General features: G+C 35.8%; 1 protein-coding gene across 6 annotated transcripts in view; it reads left to right on the forward strand.

Annotated features, from left to right (window-relative positions):
- The window catches only part of LOC135198611 (protein lingerer-like), a 270,401-nt gene that overhangs the window by 105,881 nt on the left and 142,501 nt on the right, over positions 1-22,019 (forward strand). For all 6 annotated transcript variants that reach the window (XM_064226351.1, XM_064226354.1, XM_064226352.1 and 3 more), the window contains exon 6: positions 10,460-10,696. In XM_064226351.1, the coding sequence (XP_064082421.1) occupies positions 10,460-10,696 (237 nt within the window). The remainder of the gene's footprint in view (positions 1-10,459; positions 10,697-22,019) is intronic.

Below are 22,019 nucleotides of genomic sequence, written 5' to 3' on the forward strand. Positions count from 1 at the left end.
TCTCTCTCTTCTCTCTCTTCTCTCTCTCTCTCTCTCTCTCTCTCTCTCTTTTGCCACACAAGATAATAATGAGGTCATAGTGGTAACGCCCATGCCCTCTCTTTCGCTGGAAGCGTTATAAACAAAGACAGATAAACTCTCTCTCTCTCTCTCTCTCTCTCTCTCTCTCTCTCTCTCTCTCATCTTATCTCTCTCTCTCTCTCTCTCTCTTTTACCGAGATGAAAGAATTTTTATGGTACTAGTATGTAAAATGATAATTTCAGTTATTTAATAATAATAATAATAAAAAAACTTTAATTACAAAATTCATAATGGTCGTATTTTAAAGAGATGAAAATGACCTTTCCATTTCACTTGTAAGGATAATTCCTCTTTCTTACTGAGATGAAGAGATAATTTTTTGATGGTAGATGCACGTGTTTATTATATTTTCAAATAATAATAATAATAATAGAAGTAGTAATAATACGATAAATAATTTCAAAAGAAAATTCTTCCCTATGTCTTTTTCTGTATCAATTTCCCCACCTCAACTCGAGTGACACTGAGCTTAACAATGCCATGCAATGGTCAACGAATTTAATGGTTTTATGTAATCTCTCTCTCTCTCTCTCTCTCTCTCTCTCTCTCTCTCTCTCTCTCCTCTCTCTCTCTCTCTCTCTCTTCTCTTACTGAGATGAGATCATTTTCATGGACGTGAATGTAATAAGTTTTATCATTAATATTTTCCAATAATGATACTATAAGTACAAAATTCATATCTGAGTATTTTAAATACAATAATCATTCCATTTCTCTCTTTTAAACAACACTCTCTCTCTCTCTCTCTCTCTCTCTCTCTCTCTCTCTCTCTCTCTCTCTCTCTCTCTCTCTCTCTCTCTCTCCACAAGATACTTGTCATACATTTGGTGTTTCTATTTCTTCCTTTTATCTCTCTCGCTCTCAGCAAAAGAATTGATAGACAGACAAACATAATTGCACAGTCCTCTCTTTCTCTCTTCTCTGGAGAAATATATGTATTTATGGGAGGGAGAAAAAGTTGCCTACAGACGTTCATTTCAATCTATTGAAACCTAAGGAGTTATCTCTCTCTCTCTCTTCTCTCTCTCTCTCTCTCTCTCTCTCTCTCTCTCTCTTGTATTTTAATGAAAATATACAGTAATTTGTGAATACACAGTGTTGCACATGAAAAAAGTAAATTAGTGATAATTTTAGAGATACGGCCCTAAGAAAAATTGCAAATTAGTAGTGAAATTTTCCCTGTGGACATGTTTTCAAGAACGTTGTTCCGGTCTTACGACGATTTTCGGGTTACGACACGTCTTAAGAACGGAACCCCCGTCGTAACCCGGGACCGCCTGTATATATATATATATATATATATATATATATATATATATATATATATATATATATATATATATATATATATATACACCAAGTTTCTAGCATTTCAAATTGAGAGTATATATATGTTTATTTTTGCAGTATGTGTTTACTTAGCATTTAAAATTTGTAGCAGTTAAAATTTGGAAATTCAGTTTTGTTCTTTTCTGTGAATTTGTTTATGTAGTACAAGGGAAAATAAGATAATACCATATTTTATTGTCTGAATGAGGATATATTTTCACATACTTTTTTTATTTATTTTTAGTAATACGTATAAGTAAAACAACGTGCAAACTAATGTTTTTGGTCGATTATGCCAAAGAAAAACATAGGGACAGTCTTCTGAAAATCTCTAGAAACATAGGGACATTTTCACATTCTGCGTAGGAATAAATTGGCTCTGGATGACTGGTTGACTTGGCAACACTGCTTGCGACTGCTCAACCAAAAACTGTGGCTACTCAGACAGCCACACCACTTCAGGAGGCACCACCAAGGGTTGCCCATGCTTGCTCTGACAGGCTTTAGACTGTCAGGAAACTTGTCAGAGCAACGGGATTTTGAAGAGCAGCTGTGGAAGCTATTGCAAGGTGCAGACGCCAGTCTACTAGCAATGTCTACCAGTCAAAGTGGGCAGTCTTTTGTAGATGGTGCTTCAGACATCCCATCTCGTTTTCTTAGATATCTGTAGCCCAGATTGCCGATTTTCTCCTCTACTTACGGACCTCTTAAGAACCATTCATCTTCCATTATTAAAGGTTACCAGGCCTTGGTATCCTTTGTGTATAAGCATTGCAATCTGGATCTCTCTTCAAATCAAGATCTTCATGACCTGCTGAAATCTTTTGATACATCTAAGCAGAAGATGACAGTGGTTTTCTGGAACTTGGATGCAGTACTGAAGTGGCTTGCGGGCTTTCCCTGGAAGCCCCTCAAGTCTACCTCTCTCAGGGATGTTTTATGTAAAACGTTGTTCTTAGTAGTCTTAGCCACTGCTAAACACATGAGCAAGCTACATGCTATTGATAGATGAGTCTGATTCTCCCAAGGCGACGCTGTCTGCTCTTTCACCTTAGGCTTCCTAGCCAAGAACGAGGATCCTAGTAAGCCATGTCCTTGCTATTTTCTTATAAGGGATTTAACAGGTATCTTGGGCTTGGACGAGGAGGAAAGAGCTCTCTGCCCAGTCAGAGCACTGAGGTATTACCTGGATAGAATGGAGATCAGAGGATCCTCAAGTAACCTCTGGTGTTCTGTCAAGAATTCCTCCTGTCCACTTCACAAGAATGTCCTCTTGTTTTGTATTAGAAACCTGATATCCGAAGCTCATTCCCGGATACAGGAGGAAGCGTGTCCTTTGCTTAAAATGAAAGTGCATGAAGTATGAGCTGTGGCCACTCTCTCTCTCTCTCTCTTTAAAGCATAGTTGTCACTTTCAGCGATCCTTCAGTCGACTTATTGGAGGTGGTGTCTATATTTGTGTCTGTATTTAAAAGGAGTAGAAACTGAAAATTGTAGAACCCTTGGCCTGTTGTCGGTGGTTGGCATGTTATTGGGGGAGGAAGCATAGGAGAGATTCCTATCTCCTTCCTTTCCGTTAAAGATGTCGAGTTGTGGGGAGCCTGGAGGGTTACCTGGTACCTGGAGGACCCACTAGTTCATTGGTTAGTTAAGTGTTTTTATCCTGATTTTGTGTAATGGTGACAGATTTACTCTCTGGTCTTGTACTCAGGGCAAGGACATAATACTGTATCTTAAGTCTTGTAAGTGGTCAGGCATATCCCTCGTTGCAAGACTTACACCAATGTAGAGGTGACTACCAGCTCACTGCCGCGTCACTACAGGTTAAGGTGACCATCACCAGAGGCATGCTGCTGTAGCTGTAGCTCTCTTACCAAGTAAGCAAGCGACAAGCACTGAGCCAGTGTTAGCCATTCCTCTACTTCATTAATAACATTCCTTTAATGTATTGAGTTTAGTCCATTCATTCCACCCCCATTGCAATGTGGGATTCAACTTAAGTAATTACTGGTACGTTACTTTTATAAAAATGATACTTTTATTATAAAATAAAGTTTTATAAATATACTTACCAAGTAATTACTAAATCAGAGCCCGTTCTCCTCCCCTCTGATTTTCATGGACTTAGCACCAATAAATAAGAATGATGCAGTTGGCTTCTGTTGCTCACGATCTCCTGTTGCAGTGGGCGGACCTTTCACCCCCTCAATCACTTGCATGCAAATTTTTTGAATTTATGATGCCATGTGAAGCTAATCATTAGCTAAGTAAATGCTTGATAAGTATATTTATAAAACTTCATTTTATTATAAAATAAAGATATATTTCAAAGCAGTATGCATATTTAGCCAACTCCCAGCTCATAAGTTTATTATGCTAACATTTGTTCATCTGTGCCATGCATCATAGGAATTTGTTTCTGGTGATTAGAAATGAATTCCCCTATATAATATGGTTCGGATCCCACAGTAAGCTGTAGGTCCCATTGTTACTTACCAATTGGATCCTAGCCATGTAAAACTATCTAATCCTTCTGGCCAGCCCTAGGAGAGCTGTTGATCAGCTCAGTGGTCTGGTTAAACTAAGATATACCTAACTTTACTTCCACATAAAGAGATAAGGAAGATGGAGGTTGGAACTGGAATTTGATTATGAGAATTTATAAGAACTAGTTTTACTGTAAACATGTAATTTAAGAAACCAGTAATTATAAGGTATACTAAATCACCATTTAGAAGGGAGGATGAGCGAGATAAAACCCAAGAAAGGAAGAGGCAGCTGCCAGAAGTCTAGTCTCAAAAAATGCTGTGGAGTCAGGAAGGGCAAGATAGAAAGGAACCCTTCTAAGAGTAGTGATTTTGTAGTAGAAGAATCTCCTGAAGATGGGCATTTCCATAAGGAGTGGGTCTGCAGCAGAAGAGCCTAAAGGAGTACACTAACCCAACACAAGAGGCATAAAAGCAGATGCACCATAAAATCCATCTCATCAAATTAACAGTAAGCTGAGGAATAAATTATGAGAATGAGGAAGACTAGTTATTTGGCCCCATCTTCACTGAAAATACAAGTCTGGTAGTGAAATGATACTCAGCAAATACAAAATTAGTGACAAAGTCGTTATCCTATGAGTGATGTTAGGAGGATAGAATTTGATAAAGGTGTTTTAACAATACTGGTGACTGACCTAAGGATAGGAAAGAGCTTCAAATAATAGTATTTAAAATTCAAAGAGAATAGATTGTAAGAATTCTTAGCTAATGTCGACCAGTTGACAGCACTTAAAAAAATTTCTGATCCAGGTGAGGCAGGTTGTGATTCATATGGCCAGACATTCACAGTATGACATAATTTTTGTTGTTGTCCAAGGATTTAGCCAGAGGATACTCAGATGCCTATAAATCCAAAACTCCATTTTTATTATGAAGGATGACAATGAGGTGCTCAGGCACTTCAAAGTGACAGCTTGCAGTGCAATTGAATTTTAGCATTATCCTTGTCCAAATCTATTATTAACAAAACTGAGTCCAGATAGGTAGGAAACCAATACTTTTTGGAGTGTGGTAGCTAGAAGTATAACCAGAGATGCAAGTGTCGGGCAGCTGAGCATAATGAAGATACAGCCTACGTGTGCATGGTGGATCGGCAACCTTTGAGAATGTAGATGACGGAACATTTGAAGAAACAACCAAGGATAGCTTGGATATTTGCAATAACTTAAAGGTAAGAGCAGCAAGCAATGAGCTAGTCAAAGGTTAAGGTGAAGAAGGATGACTGAACAGTGGGATCAGGACAAGGAAAACTTGAACCACGGACATCATGGGTTCAGGATACCTTTGGGTCTTACAGGGACTGGAGCAGTGTCACTGGGCAAAGGGATTTCAAAAATGTTATTGTTCCGATACGTAATACAAACCATCGGTCTTTTAACAATAGGAAGTAGCTAGCGGCAGCTGGCTACTTCCTATTGTTAAAGGACCTCAGGTTTGTATAGTTAAGAAAAATGCAATTTTCGACAAATTGTCATTTTAAAACTTGAAAGGCCAAGACAGCAGACCCAGTAGAAGCTGAGGCTGTGGAGACAGTATTTAAAAGAAAAAAGGAGTCACAACAGGTGATGGTACAATTATGTTCTGATCGTTTTTATTTGATTTTTCATAATATTAATTAAAGAAAATATTTCTATAAATTGAATCATGGTGAAACCTTTGTTTTATGCAGGTTTTTAAGTATTTTGTCCAAATGTTTAGAAATATTTCATTATGTTTAGTTAGAAACAGGCCTACCAACCATGTCAACAGAATATCATCTGTATAAACAGTGTTAATTAATGCAAATAATATGTGAGTGAGTAGAGTGTAGCTTACCCAGTGTTATCAGGTTATCATTCATTTAAAGATCTTGATGCTAAAAGGAAAAAAGGCTATTTCAAGTTAGCATATGAAATATATAAAAAATGATGGCCGGGATTCCGTTCTTGGCATGGTGTGCTGTTAAGCGAAAACCACCATTAACTGAAATTCCGCCATTAATGGCACCAAGTTTTGGTTAATGGGGCCTCTGCTAGGTATGTTATGGGGCCATAATTCTATTACCAGCACCTTGTGGCGCCGATAACTGAAACTTGGGCCATTATGGCGTCATAAATTGCCAATTTTATGGTGCTAATCAAGTGCCATAAAATCGGACCACCATCAACCAAGTCTACCGATAACCTGGGACTGCCTCTATTATACAATTTATAAATGCCTTAAATCAATATAAATACATTTCACATGAGCAAAAGGTGGTGAAATGCACTGAAGGCGCAGTTCGGTTGGCACCCCAGGAACTGAATTTTGAGGAGACTGGTGTTGATGCGTCATATCTTATAAATCGTACATATGTATGCCTAGTATCTTCTTTTTAATATTATAAAAAATGCCACACTGACAGAGTTTTTGTAAATATGAAGGAGAGTTCAGATATACCAGGGAAGGGAATTGGAAATACAGTGGTACCTTGACCTACAAGTGAATGTACGAGTTTTCTGAGGTAAGAGATGCCGCTGCTACGTAGATGGTGTAGTAACAAAAATTAAGATAAGCAAAGAAGAAAAAATAAATATGCATCTTTTCCATGAATCTGTTAAAAAGTTATACATTACTTCACTGTTTCCAATAATATAGTATGATTTCTCATATTACTGTATTATAAAATGCTAACATAGCAGTCTGTGTTTTGGTTTGGAAATCAGCTGATGGCGAATATGAGTTTATTCTGCCATATTTAACTCAATTCTGATTGAAATTTCTTGCTTCTAGTTAACATAAACGAATATATAGATACTTGACATATGAGACTTGAATACATCTCGTGATTGTAAACTCAACTATTTTTTTTTGTTAATGCATTGTGTTTGCGGTCTGTTTGAGTAAAAATAATGTGATTCCGTTAATTATTTTCACTTTATTTCATTGTAATAGAAGCTTTATGTTATCTTTTATCTGCGTGAAAACGAGTAAAGTGTTCTTTCAAGCCCAGTAGTTTTGATTAAAATTATCTTCTCGATTTTATCTACTGTTGTGTTTGATGGCATAGGTTTGTGTGAGTTTTATCCTTGTTGCCAATGCACATTAATAGTCATTAGCAGCTTGAACAGTTTTCTCAACTTCAGTTGCAGCTTGGTTTAAATTTAACAGTATATTTCTATAGCGAAAAAAGTTATTACACAAAAATATCTCAGTCTTATTCTTCATAATGTCATGTATAACATAACTATGGTAATAGTTTACTATCATACCATGGTTGAAGTAGAAATCAAACGCGGGGGAAGCATACCAGACCCCTCCGTGAATAGTTAGAACCACGAACAGTTGGAACCCTTATAAAAGCACTAAAAACAGCCTTATTTTGTTAGTTAAGACTCAAGAAAAACCCACTAAAAAATTTTATACTTGGATTTTTTAATAGTTTTATGACAAAAAGTGCATTTTATGATGAAATTGATAAAAAAAACTGGAATTTGTGGAAATTTCTCATAGAAAAATACCGCGAAGGTGCAAATTTTCCTTGAATAATGCCGGGAAACGTTCCTGAGAGAAATCCGCAAATGTGAGTCCACGAATCTGGAGAACGCAAATACGGGAGGTCCACTGTTCTGCACATTTACGCATCATGTATAATGTTAAAACAATACTTTCAAATATCTATTGCTGTTTTTGATCTTATTTAGCTAGAATATGGGATAAAGTTAGGCTATTGTAATTTGGTCTCTCTCTCTCTGTCTCCCTTAGCCTAATGTAATTTGGTGTGTCTCGCTCCCTGATTGTACACTGCTGCCTGCACCCGTTGTGAGTGAAATTTTTAAATATTTTCAAAATATTATTTTATCAGTATTAATTGCTATCCCCATCGTAAAATCAGATTATCGTAAGATGAATTATTGTAACTTGAAAACTACCTCTACACTATAAAACCTTATCATATCTTTACATACACTATTATATTTTTATACAGTATTTGTTAATTAGAAATGTATTTTCCCTATTTGATAACATGAAACAAAAATATGGGTTGGCATTTTGAAGGTTGGAAGAAACAAAAATATGGGTTGGCATTTTGAAGGTTGGAACAGATTAAGGGCATTTTAAGTACTATTTTCAATGGGAAAAATCAATTTGATGTGCAAACCAATTGAGTTACAAGCTTGGCCACGGAACAAATTAAACTCATAGGTCAAGGTACCACTGTATTGTTTTTATTTTATTTTTTTATAAATGTGAATGATCGAAATTGGTAACGACGTGTGAATGGAGTGATCAATGCTTTAGGAAGTTACAATAAATATGTATCAGGGTGTGAATAGTTTTCATTAACTGAAACTGGCTAGAAACTGGACTCTTGCTAATGGGATAAACAATTTCCTGTTATTTTTCTATAATTTTGTTCGAAAGAATATGTTGACTTATCTTAAGATGATGATGTTCCTTAATCATACTGCATATGATAAGATTCTCCGCCTTTCACAGACCAGGCAAGGACCATTAAGCCAAGCCAAACATGTCATAAAATTTTATTTTTATATTTTGGTTGTGATATACAAAATTAAAAAAAAGTTTTGTTTTTAATGCTTTATACGCAAAACATATAAGTCTATAATTTTGAGTGCTAAAATGAAACCCTCTTCAAAGGAAATAAATTGTTAGGCTGAGTTATAAGAAAAAATTAATACCATAATTATCAAAGAAGAAAGACAAGAAAGAATGATGATAATTTTAAGTTCCTTTAAACAATGTTATTTAGCTCACCTGCCATAATTTAGCAAATGCAGGAAAAGGACCTTGTTTCTGGGGCAACCTGTTACCAATCAACAGAAACTTAGTCTGTCACCGTATATACAAAAAATTATTACAGATTTAACATATCATTGTCTATGAGGCTTAAGATTTTTTATTATGCCTGTTTGTAGTCTAAACCCATGAAGAAAGGAAGTCTTATTTGAATTTTAGTATCCATACAAGTAGTAATTAAGCATGTTAATGCAGTTTTTGATAACTAATGAAAACAAATTACTTATTTAATTTGTTGACTTGTTCTGACTAGGCTAACTTAGCGAGATTTTTTAATCCATCACTCGTGTTCTTGATATGATTGTATTTGTTAAAATTGATATTAGACATTGAAAGTGTAAAAAATAGCTAGTGTAGCAAATTTTTCTCACAGGACTGTAACTTAGTAAATATCTGTTTAAAATTGCCTTCTCAAAATATACAATCATTCTTGGAATCTGTTGATTATGTAATACATTTCTTATATTAAGGTCTTATTTCATATACAAAGTAATAGGATGCATTAAAGCAGCCTTTATAACTTATAACTTGACAACCAAATCTCTCATCATTGATAGCAAATGGTACAGTCAGTTTCACACAATATCCTTATTGGTGCAACATTTTGCCTATTAAATTTCTTCAGTATTGACATTCTCATGAACTATGATATTTCATTTATCCAAAATTGCATTCACCACTTAAATCTATCTATAGAAGGATATTTATTAAATTGCATTTCAAAGTATAACAAAGGCAATTACAGTAGACCCCCTCTATTTGCGTGGGATGCGTACTAGACTGCCTTGCGAGTATCTAAAATCTGCAAATACTTAAAGCCCTGCTAAAAACATTTAGAACTTCCTCCTATTTTGTTGATTTAAACACAAGAGAAACCCTCTGAAAATGCTTATACCTAAATATTTTAATAGGTTTATCACAAAAAAAACATTTAATCATGAAGTTGATAGGAAAGAAATTACAGTAATGAGTGAATATTTCTTAGTGAATTTACAACAAATAGGCGAATTTCCCTTGAATAATGGGTAGATATGGTCCAAAGAGAAATCCCCAAATCTCGAGAATGTGAATATAGGTGGTCAACTGTATCCCTATGTTTGCAACAGTAGGCTGTTGCTCTGATGAGTTTTTGTGACGTCACATATTATGGTTGGTTACGGTTACATAAAAATACATAGCTACATAAATATACATGGACCTACACCTGTTGTATTTTTTTATCGTCAAGTGAATGATCATTTCTATATATATTAATATATATATATAATATTATATTATAATATTATAATAATATATATAATGATGATAATGTGACCTAATATATATATAAAGGGGATTCAGTAAGTAAACTGAGTTTCATTACATTTTCCTTCATCTTAAAAAAAGCTTTTTAAAAGCCTATTCGACTTATGCAGCTGGATACTGTAATACCCAGGCTAGGCCAATAATTCATGTGAAACATGAGTTCTAATAGAGAGAGAGAGAGAGAGAGAGAGAGAGAGAGAGAGAGAGAGAGAGAGAGAGAGAGAGAGAGAGAGAGAGAGAGAGAGATATTGCCTTTTGCATATAGGTTTCAGTTTAAAGTGTGATGGTCGTAGTTTATAAGCATATTGCATGTTTATGATGGGTATGTGGTGTGACATCCCAAGATGGATGGGTGGTAATTTTATTGCATTTTTCGGTTACACTATTAACAAAAAATGAATTTGCTCTTCTCCAGATACCATTGTCAGCTGTGGAAATGCCAGAAGATGCCATGGCAGCCTTAGATGTGCAATTTAGTGGTCTTGAATTTGGAGCAGAAACCTTTGATTTCACTGCAGAGGTGAAGACTAGTTCAAGTACTTCATGTGGTGTTAATACAACACCAATAAGTAGCAGAGATCCATCCACACCTCCAGCTACAAAAGACTTGACTTCTGCCTCCCTTGCTTCACCCTTATCACAGACACAAAAGGTAATGGTTTGTCTGGAACGTAGAAATTATCATAGCTATAATTTTTCATGTTTTCAGGCCATATGAATCTTGTAAGTTTGTTTAGGAGTCACTGGTGTGATTTTAATAGAATGGATAATTTTGTAGCTTTATACATTATATAGCTGTTTTTCAAAATACCTTGTCAGGTAGTGTTGCTTTCATGAAAAACGGGCAGTATTGGTATGCTTTGATTCCACTTGCCATGTACAGTAATCTGTCATATGTGACACATTTCTCTCTCTCTCTGTGAATTAATATAAAATTAAAGTTTTTCCTAGTTGTAGGTATAGAGCCTGTGTGTATGTGTGTGTGTGTGTATATATACATACATATATATATATATATATATATATATATATATATATATATACACACACACATATATATATATATATATATATATATATATATATATATATATATTATATATATATATATATATATCATTCGAGCTACAAATGTCCTTTAATATCTAATTCGCTCTACCGGGAATTGTTATATTTTCATAAATGTACCCGACTCGATAACGTCACTGTCCGTTCTGATTTCGTTTCCCGTCCACTGGACAGTGGTTCCATCCCATGCGGGGACGAGATTATTATCAATTAAAAATTCCCCTTCGGTACATATATAAATATATAAATTCCGAGATAGAGTGAATTAGATATTAAAGGATATTTTTAGCTCGAATGATTTATATGAGTCACGGTGATGTGATAAATTATATATATTATATATATTATATAATATATATATATATATATATATATATATATATATATATAAACATATTTATATATATATACTATATATATATACATATATATATATATATATATAGTATATATATATATATATATATATATATAGATAGAGAGAGAGGATAGAGAGAGAGAGAGAGAGAGAGAGAGAGAGAGAGAGAGAGAGAGAGAGTAGAGAGAGAGACGAGAGAGAGAGAGAGAGAGAGAGAGAGAGAGATATTTATAGATATATATATTTGATATATACATATAGATATATATATATATATATATATATATATATATATATCTTTTATATATATATCATTATATATATATATATATATATATATATATATATAACACACAGTCACCTGCATGTAGCACCTCAGTGGCAAGATCGGTTTGGTCTTGGCCTGCCAACTCGGTATGTATATATGTATATGCATGTATATATATGTATAAATTAAATATATATATAATATGAATAGAATATATATATAACGATATACTAATATATATATATATATTATATAAATTATAAATTTTATAATAAATTTATGTATGTATGTAGGTATGTATATATGTATGTATATATATATGTATATGTATATTGTATATGTATATATATATATAATCTATATATATATATATGATATATAATTATTATTTATATATATAAATATATATATATATATATATATATAATATATACACAGTAGTACCTCGAGATACAAAAGGCTCAACTAATGAAAAACTCGAGATATGAAAGCCAATACGAAAAATTTAACGGCTCTACAATACGAAAAGTTTTCAAGATACGAAAGGTTTCTGAAAGTCCGAGATTCGCCCGGATAACAATTATGAAAATCGCGCCGCGCGCCGCCATCTTAGTACTAGTGGAATCACCACCATCCTCATGCTCTCCCATTGGTTCGTGATGCTAGTCGCGGCCATGAAATCCTTCTCTCCTATTGGCCAGCGTCCCTCCCATCATGCATCTACTATGTGCACGTGGTGGCGTGGCTCGGCCACTCAGTACCAGTATTGTTATAGCATGCACGCAGTATTCATTTTCGGGATCGTCAATGTGTACGTATTTTAAAAAAAAAGTGACCAAGATCTCTCACATGGGATAAGTGATCAAGGTCTCTCTCATGGGATAACTGGAAACTTTGCAAGGTTGGTAGAATCTCCACTCCCTGCTGAACAGAGGGTGTAGACCAATCATTTACCAAATGCATACCAGTAGTACATATAATCAAGGCACTTCAGTTTATTTTGAAGGTCAGCAGCCGAACATTCAGTACCCAAATCAGTTGCAGAGAGAGCATTTGGTTGAACAGGGTTTTGATGGACACCAGGGCCAACAGAGTCATTAGGTGCAAAAAAAAAAAGTTGAAATTCTGTTAAAAAAAAAAAATAAAAATCAAAAAAAGAAGAAAAAAAGGCAGAAATTAAAGCCACTTTTCATAAAGTGCAATCATTTGTAGAAGACCCCCCGAAAAGGCTCACACAGGAACATTGTGAAAAGTAGGCTGAAGCAATCTTCCTTGGATAGTTACCTATGTAGTATGTACGTATATTTTTTAAAGTGTACATACGTACACGTACAAAAAAAAAAGGCAGAAATTAAAGCCGCTTTTCATAAAGTGCAATCATTTGTAGAAGACACCCCCTGAAAAGGCTCACACAGGAACATTGTGAAAAGTAGGCAGAAGCAATCTTCCTTGGATGGTTACATATGTACGTAGCCTCACTCGAAAGGTAAGCTTCCACATTTTGCGTTACAGTAATAATATTTCTTGTACACTAATATACACTTTATTTACAGGTTTTGCATTTTTATTCTTAATTTAGGTATTGAATAGTCCAAATTGTTGTAGTATTTCATTGTTTATAGGTCAATTTAGCTTTATTATGTAATTTACTGGGGTGTTTTTGGAGGGCTTGGGACGGATTAGCCATTTTATATGTAAAATGTGGTCCAATATACGAAAACCTCATGATACGAAGGGCGCCTCGGAACGGATTAATTTCGTATCTCGAGGTATTACTTTGTGTGGGTGTATATATATATATATATATATATGATACATATATATATATATATACATATAATATATATATATATATATATATATATATGTATAGATATATGATATATAGATATATAGATATAGATATATAATATATTTAATATATATATTATATAGATATATGATATATATAGATATATATAGAATATAATATAGATGTATATAGATTAGATATATATATATATATATATATATATACATATATATATATATATATATAATATAGATATATATATAGATATATATATATATATATATATTTATATAATAATATATATATACTATCTATCATATATAACACAGAGCAGAGTCGACTGCATGTAGCGCCTCAGTGGCATGATCGGTTTGGTCTTGGTCTGCCAACTTGGTGGTCGCCAGTTCATAACCACTGGTTCCATGCAATGTAAAAACACCATACAAACAAACAACTGCATGTAATATTCAACCCCATTTTTACTGTATATATTAGGATTTTAGCATATATCCCTAATAATGTTGAGTTTTGATTCTGGCAATAAGCCTAGGCTATTTTAGCATTCACTACTGTAGCCTAGTCTAAGATTCTGACATCTAAAACTAAGAAGCTAAAAGCTTAGAATATGGCTATAAAATGTATAATTAATATGTACTCATTTCAAATAATTATGAACCCTTAAACACCGAAAGGGTATAATAAAATTTGTCTCCTGTATGCGGAAGGGGTCTTGGTGTGAGCGCCGAAGCGGAAAAAATATTTTTTTCAAAAAATCACAGCACGCTTAGTTTTCAAGATTAAGAGTTCATTTTTGGCTCCTTTTCTTGTCATTGCCTGAAGTTTAGTATGCAACCATCAGAAATGAAAAAAAAAACATTATCATATGTAAATAATGGGATATATGATAGCGCAAAAACAAAATGTCATATATAATTGTATTCAAATTGCTATGTGAGCAAAACGGTTAAAGCTAACAAGTTAATTTTTTTTTTTGTATTGTACACTAAATTGCGATTAATTTGGTATATAACACATTGTAAAACGATCAAAGCAACACAGAGAAAATATTACAAAATGATGCATGAATTCGTAACGAGAGGACATAAATTTTTTTTTTTTTAATTTCACCATAAAACTAAATATTGTTCTAGAGACTTCCAATTTGTTTCAAAATGAAGATAAATGATTGAATATTACTAACTGCCAGAGTTTTAGCTTACAATTGCAGTTTTCTACCATTTCGGATGAGTTAAAGTTGACCGAATGTCAAATTTTTTTTATATATTTTTTATATGAAAATATTTTGAAAATGGGAAAAGCTACTACCTTCAATTATTTTTTGATGTATTCTACATGAAATTGTGCACATTTTCATATATAAAACTCTATGAAACGCCTAATATGAAAGGGAGCAAATATTCTGAGAATGCGACATACGCATTTTGGAGATTTGTGGCGGAGAATCAGCGCGCGGAGGGAAGGAAAATTTTTTTTTTTTTTTTTTTTAATTCACCATAAATCTAAATATTGTGCTAGAGACTTCGAATTTGTTTCAAAATGAAGATAAATGACTGAATATTACGTAATACGTAATAACCATTAATTTATATTCTTTAATCTATCTTTGCCTATTGGAAGTGCATGCAGGTATTACTCCTACTTACGATGGGGTTAAGTCCCGAAAAACTCCTTGTATGTTGAAAAAAGGGATTTTGACGAAGGAAAAATCTATTTCTGGGCAAGGGCCCGTGTCGCCTAGTGAAATGTCCTTTTAGCACACATTTCTAAGGTAAATATTACTAACATTACCAGAGAAAAAACTAAAATGGAATGTCAGAGTAAACTGACTTGCTCACCTTATATAAAAAGGTGTCGGTATGGTTTCTGGGGCGAGTGAAACCACTACCACGGGTCTTTTACCATTTAGATCCATCCTTATACAAAATCCCCCTACTTGAGAGGGCCGACACAAAGCCCGCACCAGCTACTACTACTACTAGCGCTCCCGACGCTATCACGAGCGCCTCTAGCGGTCATCCTTGAAGTTAGACTGTCAAGCTTGGGCCCAAGGGTGGGATTTCACTGGGCGGCACGGGCCCTTGCCCAGAAATAGATTTTTCCTTCATCAAAATCCCTTTTCTGGGCTCAGCCCGTGTCGCTTCGTGAAATAGTACCAGAGAAATGGCCACAAGCTTGAAAGAGGATATAAAATGAGTAAGGGAAAAATATAAAATAATTGTTATAAAAGTACTATAATCTAGCAAACTTTAGACTACGAAGATTATAATACATACTTAAATTTATCCAAGATAACTTATATTAATCTTAAAACTAGACAATATAATAGGTTATTTACAAGTATGAGTAATCCTAGCAAAAGAATAAGGAAAACATCACAATAAGTGCCTTTTTTGGCAGCTAAGGCTTTTAAAAAGATGAGTACATGGTGGGAGGATTGCAGGAAGGATGTCAGTGAGGCAGGTAGAAAGGAGATCTGGATCTAATTAACTAAACTACTTAGGCAGTGTCAGGGGAAACTGTGTTTCCCGCTGCCACTGCTGGAAATTTAAGAGCTTCTAAGGATTTAAGGTAGTGTCGTTTGCATACTCTCGGCGATTTCCAGCCTGTATACTTTTCAGATCATCAAAATTCATATGTTGAAAATAGTTGATCGAGGTAGCTACTGCCCTAATGTCGTGGACTTTGGGGAACGAGGTTGGGTTGGTTTGTTTAATAAAGTATAAAATTTTGTTGTCTAATACCTTTTAAGGAAATGGTGCCACCCTTTTCCCTCATAAACAAAGGGCCAGTGGATCTCATGGCTGTCCTTGACAGATATGCTCGTAAGGCAGTAACTGGACATACGGAGGGGTCTTGAGGAAGAGGGAGGATCTTCCAAGGGGCCCACCTCATTGAAGGGTCCTCGTTTTTGGCCAAAAATTGACGATCTGGAGAGAGAAGAGCTGCTCCTGATGGTAGAAATTCTATATGACCCGAGTCTCTATATAGAGCGGACAGTTCAGATACCCTGGCTCCTGAGGCCAGACTTAAAAGAAATAATGTTTTCCTCAGGAGGGGTAAGAAATCGCATGAGTTGTTTTCAGTATATGAGGCCAGTTTGAGAACATCATTTAAGAACCATGACACTGAGCTAGGTCTCTCTGATGGTCTGAGTCTAGCACAAGCTCTAGGAATAGAAGAAAAATAGGAGTCTGTTAGATCTATTTTAAAACCATACTGGAATATTTTCTTTAGAGCTGATTTAGTGGTAGTAATAGTACTGGCTGCTAAACCTTAATAGTACTGGCTGCTAAACCTTTTTCAAATAAGGATCTGAAGAAGGAAATAGCCAGGTTGGTAGTCATGGTTTGGGATTCGGTTCCCCTCAGAAATTTGGCTAGTTTCTTAACGGCTGAGTCATGCTGACGAAGGGTCGATTCTCTTTTATCCGATTCTAGGAATAGGATGTTTTGAGGATAGATATCTGCATCCCTTTTAGCCGCGAACTTCATGAAGTCCATAAAGTTAGGGTTTTGAGAATTCCTGAGGAAGTGAACACAGTCTTCATTTGCACTACTTGAGATAGCCTGGGATTGGGAAAATGTTGAGGCCGGAGACCCAATTCCAGCAGGAGTGGGAACCAGTTGCTCTTGGGCCAATTGGGGCCTACTAGGGCAACTTGTCCCTTGAAAGTCCTGAGTTTGCTCAAAATTTTCAGTAGAAGATTCACTGGAGGAAAGATGTATACTTTCTTCCACTGATTCCATCTATGGCCATGGCGTCCGTGGCATGAGCCAGAGGGTCCAGGTTGGGAGCCACATAGCAGGGAAGCTTTTGGTTCGACTCTGTGGCAAACAGATCCACCTGGAGTCCTGGAACCTGTTGGCAGATCCACAGGAACGAACGCCTGTCCAGAGACCACTCTGACTCTAGAGGGACTGAGCGAGACAAGGCGTCTGCTATCACGTTCTGCACTCCCGCTAGGTGAGTGGAGGACAGGTGCCATTTGTGCTTGGCTGCCAGAGAAAATATGGCTATCATGACATGGTTCACATGGCTTGATTTGGAGCCTCCTCTGTTGATGCAGTGCACTTCTACTGCGCTGTCTAATACCAGCTTGATGTGAGATCCCTTGGCTGGCAGAAGTCTTTTCAGAGTGAGGAATACCGCCATAGCTTCCAACACATTGATGTGAAGCTGACAGAATTGAAGGGACAAAGTCCTTTGTACTTTTTTGTACTGAGAGTATCCTCCCCAGCCACTTAGTGAAGCATCCGTGTGGATAACTAATGCCGGAGGGGGGAACTGGAGAGGAATTGACTTTGATAAATTTTTGACCTCCGCCCAGGGGAGGAGTCGTTTGCGAAGTATCGCCAGGATGGCTGACAATTTGTCCCGGGACTTGTTTGCTCTCGAGCACCAGACACGGTTTATGTCTTTTAGTTTTGCCTTCAGCAGAACGTCTGTTACTGAGGCAAATTGAAGAGAGTCTAGGATTCTTTCCTGGCTTGTCCTTGATGTCTGCTTGCACTTGAGAAATTGCTTGATTGCTTTGGCTATTTCTTTCCTCTTGGACGACGGAATTGATAGTGTGTGGGAGTTCAGATCCCACTGAATGCCGAGCCACTGAAAGCGAGAGTCCGGTGTTAGCCTGGACTTGGTCTTGTTTATCTGGAACCCCAGATGTTCCAGAAATTGTATTACCTTGACCATTGCTGTGTGGCACTCTTCGATGCTTGTTGCCCAAACGAGCCAATCGTCCAGATACGCAACTACCATTATCCCTTGGGACCTTAGTTGTTGAACTACTGTCTCTGCCACCTTCGTAAATACCCCGGGGGCCATGTTCAACCCGAAGGGCATTACCTTGAAGGAGAATGCCTGGTTCCCTAGCCTGAAACCTAGGTACGGGTGGAAGTGTCTTGCCACTGGGATATGATAGTATACGTCTGTAAGATCGATAGAGGTGGTGACTGCCCCACGTGGAAGTAAGGTCCGCACCTGCGAGATAGTCAGCATCTTGAACTTGTCGCAACGAATGAATAAGTTTAGACGGGACAAGTCTAGAATTATTCTTCATTTGGTTGAGCCTTTCTTTGGCACACTGAACAAGCGACCTTGAAACTTTAAATGCCTGACTTTTGACACTACTCCTTTCTGAAGGAGCTCTTGGGCATACAGTGGTCCCCCCGTATTTGCGGGGGATGCGACCCCCCCGCGAATAGTTAGAATCCGCGAATGTTTGGAACTCCCTCCAAAAATATTCATAAAACTTAGCTATCCCTAACATGCAAACACCAAAGTAGCTAAAAAGACCATCCTTCATCAAATATACATAAAACATCCTATTATGGTTCATATTAATCTTTGAAATAATATTAATACTGTTTTAAAGTAAATCTTACATTTTATGGGTTATACATAAATACGTACATACGTATTATGTACGTACTGCATGACTTAGTTACGTATGTGAAAATAATTTAGTCCCCCCATAAGTATTCAGTCATGCACGTTTTCTTTCATACTGTTACTATTTGAGACATCCATTTTCTTTTTACAAGGGAAACAAATGTATGTGAAATCAGAAGCGATAGAGAGAAAGAACAAAATTTGTATGAACATTAACCTTCTTACGCCGATTGGACGTATTAAACGTCGAGTCAAAATGTCTCCCGTATGCCGATTGGACGTATCATACGTCGGCTCAACAAAAAAGTTTTTTTACAAAAAAATTCGCCGGGAAACAAAAATACATTATAGGCCTACCAGCCGAAAACTTTTGTATCACGCGCCTTGGGGGATGCTGGGAGTTCCACGGATCAAGGCGTTGTTTTGTTTTACAATCGCTACGCAGCGCGCAAGCCCGAATTTCTTTCTTATCGCACTAAAAAAGTATCAGTGACACATCTCGGAAATTATTTCGTCACTTTGACATAATTTTTGCACCATTTTAAATTATCCTTTACATGAATTATTATGTATGAAAATGTGCGCAATTTCATGTAAAATACAACAAAAAAATACTCATGATTGTAGCTTTTATCAATTTTGAAATATTTTCATATAAATAATGATAAGTGCAAAAAATTTCAACCTTCGGTCAACTTTGACTCTACAGAAATGGTCGAGAAACGCAATTGTAAGCTAAAATCTTATATTATAGTAATATTCAATCATTTGCCTTCATTTTGCAACAAATTGGAGACTCTCTAGCACAATATTTCGATTTATGGTGAATTTATGAAAAAACTTTTTCCTTACGTTCGTGCGATAACTCTTCGATAAATTTTTTCGTGCGATTGTTCTCATGTTTGCACCCTTTTAAATTTGCCGTTACATAAAGTTTTATATATGGAAATGTGTGCAATTTCATGCACAATACAACAAAAAACAACCCATGGTTGTAGCTTTTATCAGTTTTGAAATATTTTCATATAAATAACGTTAAGTGCAAAAATTTCAACTTTCGGTCAACTTTAACTCTACCGAAATGGTCGAAAAACGCAATTGTAAGCTAAAACTCTTATATTCTAGTAATATTCAATCATTTACCTTCATTTTGCAACGACTTGGAAGTCTCTAGCACAATATTTCGATTTATGGTGAATTTATGAAAAAAAAAAACACTACTGTCGCGCGGTAACTCTTCCGAAAAAATCAGAATTTTTTTGTGCGATTGTCGAAATGTTTGCACCATTTAAAATTAGCTGTTACATAAAGTTTATATATGAAAATGTGCGCAATTTCATGTAGAATACAACTAAAAATGATTGAAGGTTGTAGCTTTTCTCTTTTTTCGAAATATTTGCATATAAATCACGATAAATAGAAAAAAAACTACGTTCGGTCAAATTTGACTCTACCGAAATAGTTGAAAAACGCAATTGTAAGCTAAAACTCTACGGCCTAGTAATATTCCGTCATTTTCTTCATTTTGAAACAAATTTGAAGTCTCTCAAACAATATTGTGATTTATGGTGAATTTTTGAAAAATATATTTACCTTCCCTCCGCGCGCCGATTCGCGGCCGCAAGTCTCCGAATACGTACATCGCATTATCCTCAATATTTGCTCCTTTTCATATTAGCCTTTTTATAGAGTTTCATATATCAACATGTGCGCAATTTCATGAAGAATACAATAAAAAATAATGGAAGGTTGTAGCTTTTTCCATCGAAATATGTGCATATAAAAAAATATATATATTAAAATTTCGACATTCGGTCAAATTTAACTCGTCCGAAATGGTCGAAATCTGCAATTCTAATCTAAAAACTTACAGTATCGTAATATTCAATCATTGTCTTAATTTTGAAACAAATTGGAAGTCTCTAGAACATTTGATTTAGCGGTGAATTTTTGAAAATAACATTTTTTTACGTCCGTGCGTTAGGAATTCGTACATTATTTTGTGATAATATTTTTCCGGTGTTGCTTTTATTGTTTTACTATGTATTATATATCAAAAGAATTGCAATTTAGTGTACAATACAACGAAAAAAAAGTAACTCGTTAGCTTTGAGCCGTTTTTTTGCACAGCGTGATTTGAATACAATTATCTATGAATTTTTTTTTTTTCGTTACCATATTTCGCATTATTTACATATGATAATGATATTATTTTTCATTTCTCGATGATTGCATTACTAAACTTCAGGCAATGAAAAAAAAATGAGCCAAAAATGAACTCTTAATCTTCAAAACTAAGCGCGCTGTGATTTTTTGAAAACATTATTTTTTCCGGTTCCGCGCTCACTCCAAACCGGCGCCGGCATACAGGAGAGGTTTTGATTTTTAGGGCTTCGGCGTAAGAGGGTTAAACAATTGTTTTATGCTAGTACAACATATGTAAACCGGGTACTCACCAGTGATGAATGTTGATTAAAGATGATGATGATGAATTAGCCGTGCAGTCCGATGAATGGCGATGAAGATATGACTGCACAGCTAAGCAGCAGGAGTTACATATCCTCTGAGGGCGCCTCTTCACCTTCAGGATGGCGCTTCGGGAGGCACTTCTTCAGGCGATTTGGGAGGCACTTCTTCAGGCGATTCAAGAGGCACTACTTAGGCGATTTGGGAGGCTTTGGAGGGTCTTTCTTCGTTCGTGATGAACATTGTGATTGGCAACTGCTGCCGTTGCTTCTTCATGGTGGTGAGAGCCTGATTATAGGGCTCCAATGCTGTGTCTAGAATATTAGAAAACTTCAAGGAGCGCTTCATTTAAGGATCCCATGTTGCGACAAACTCCTGGAGGTCTTTTACCATTTTTTTAACTTGGGACAGGCGTTCCAAAGTCAGGCCCTCCTCCTCCTCCTCCTGATCCTCTTCTGAACCTGGAGTGTCTTCTTCCTCGCTGGCAGACTTTGTCAGCTCTTCCAAGTCCTGGTCGGTAAGGGGGTCAGAGTGGGCATCAATGAGGGTGCCGACTTCTTCCTCGGTGATATCGTCAAAGCCCTCACCACCAAGAATTTTTGCCAACTGGA

This window comes from Macrobrachium nipponense, chromosome 22 (assembly GCF_015104395.2).
Source record: "Macrobrachium nipponense isolate FS-2020 chromosome 22, ASM1510439v2, whole genome shotgun sequence".
Lineage (NCBI taxonomy): Eukaryota > Metazoa > Arthropoda > Malacostraca > Decapoda > Palaemonidae > Macrobrachium > Macrobrachium nipponense.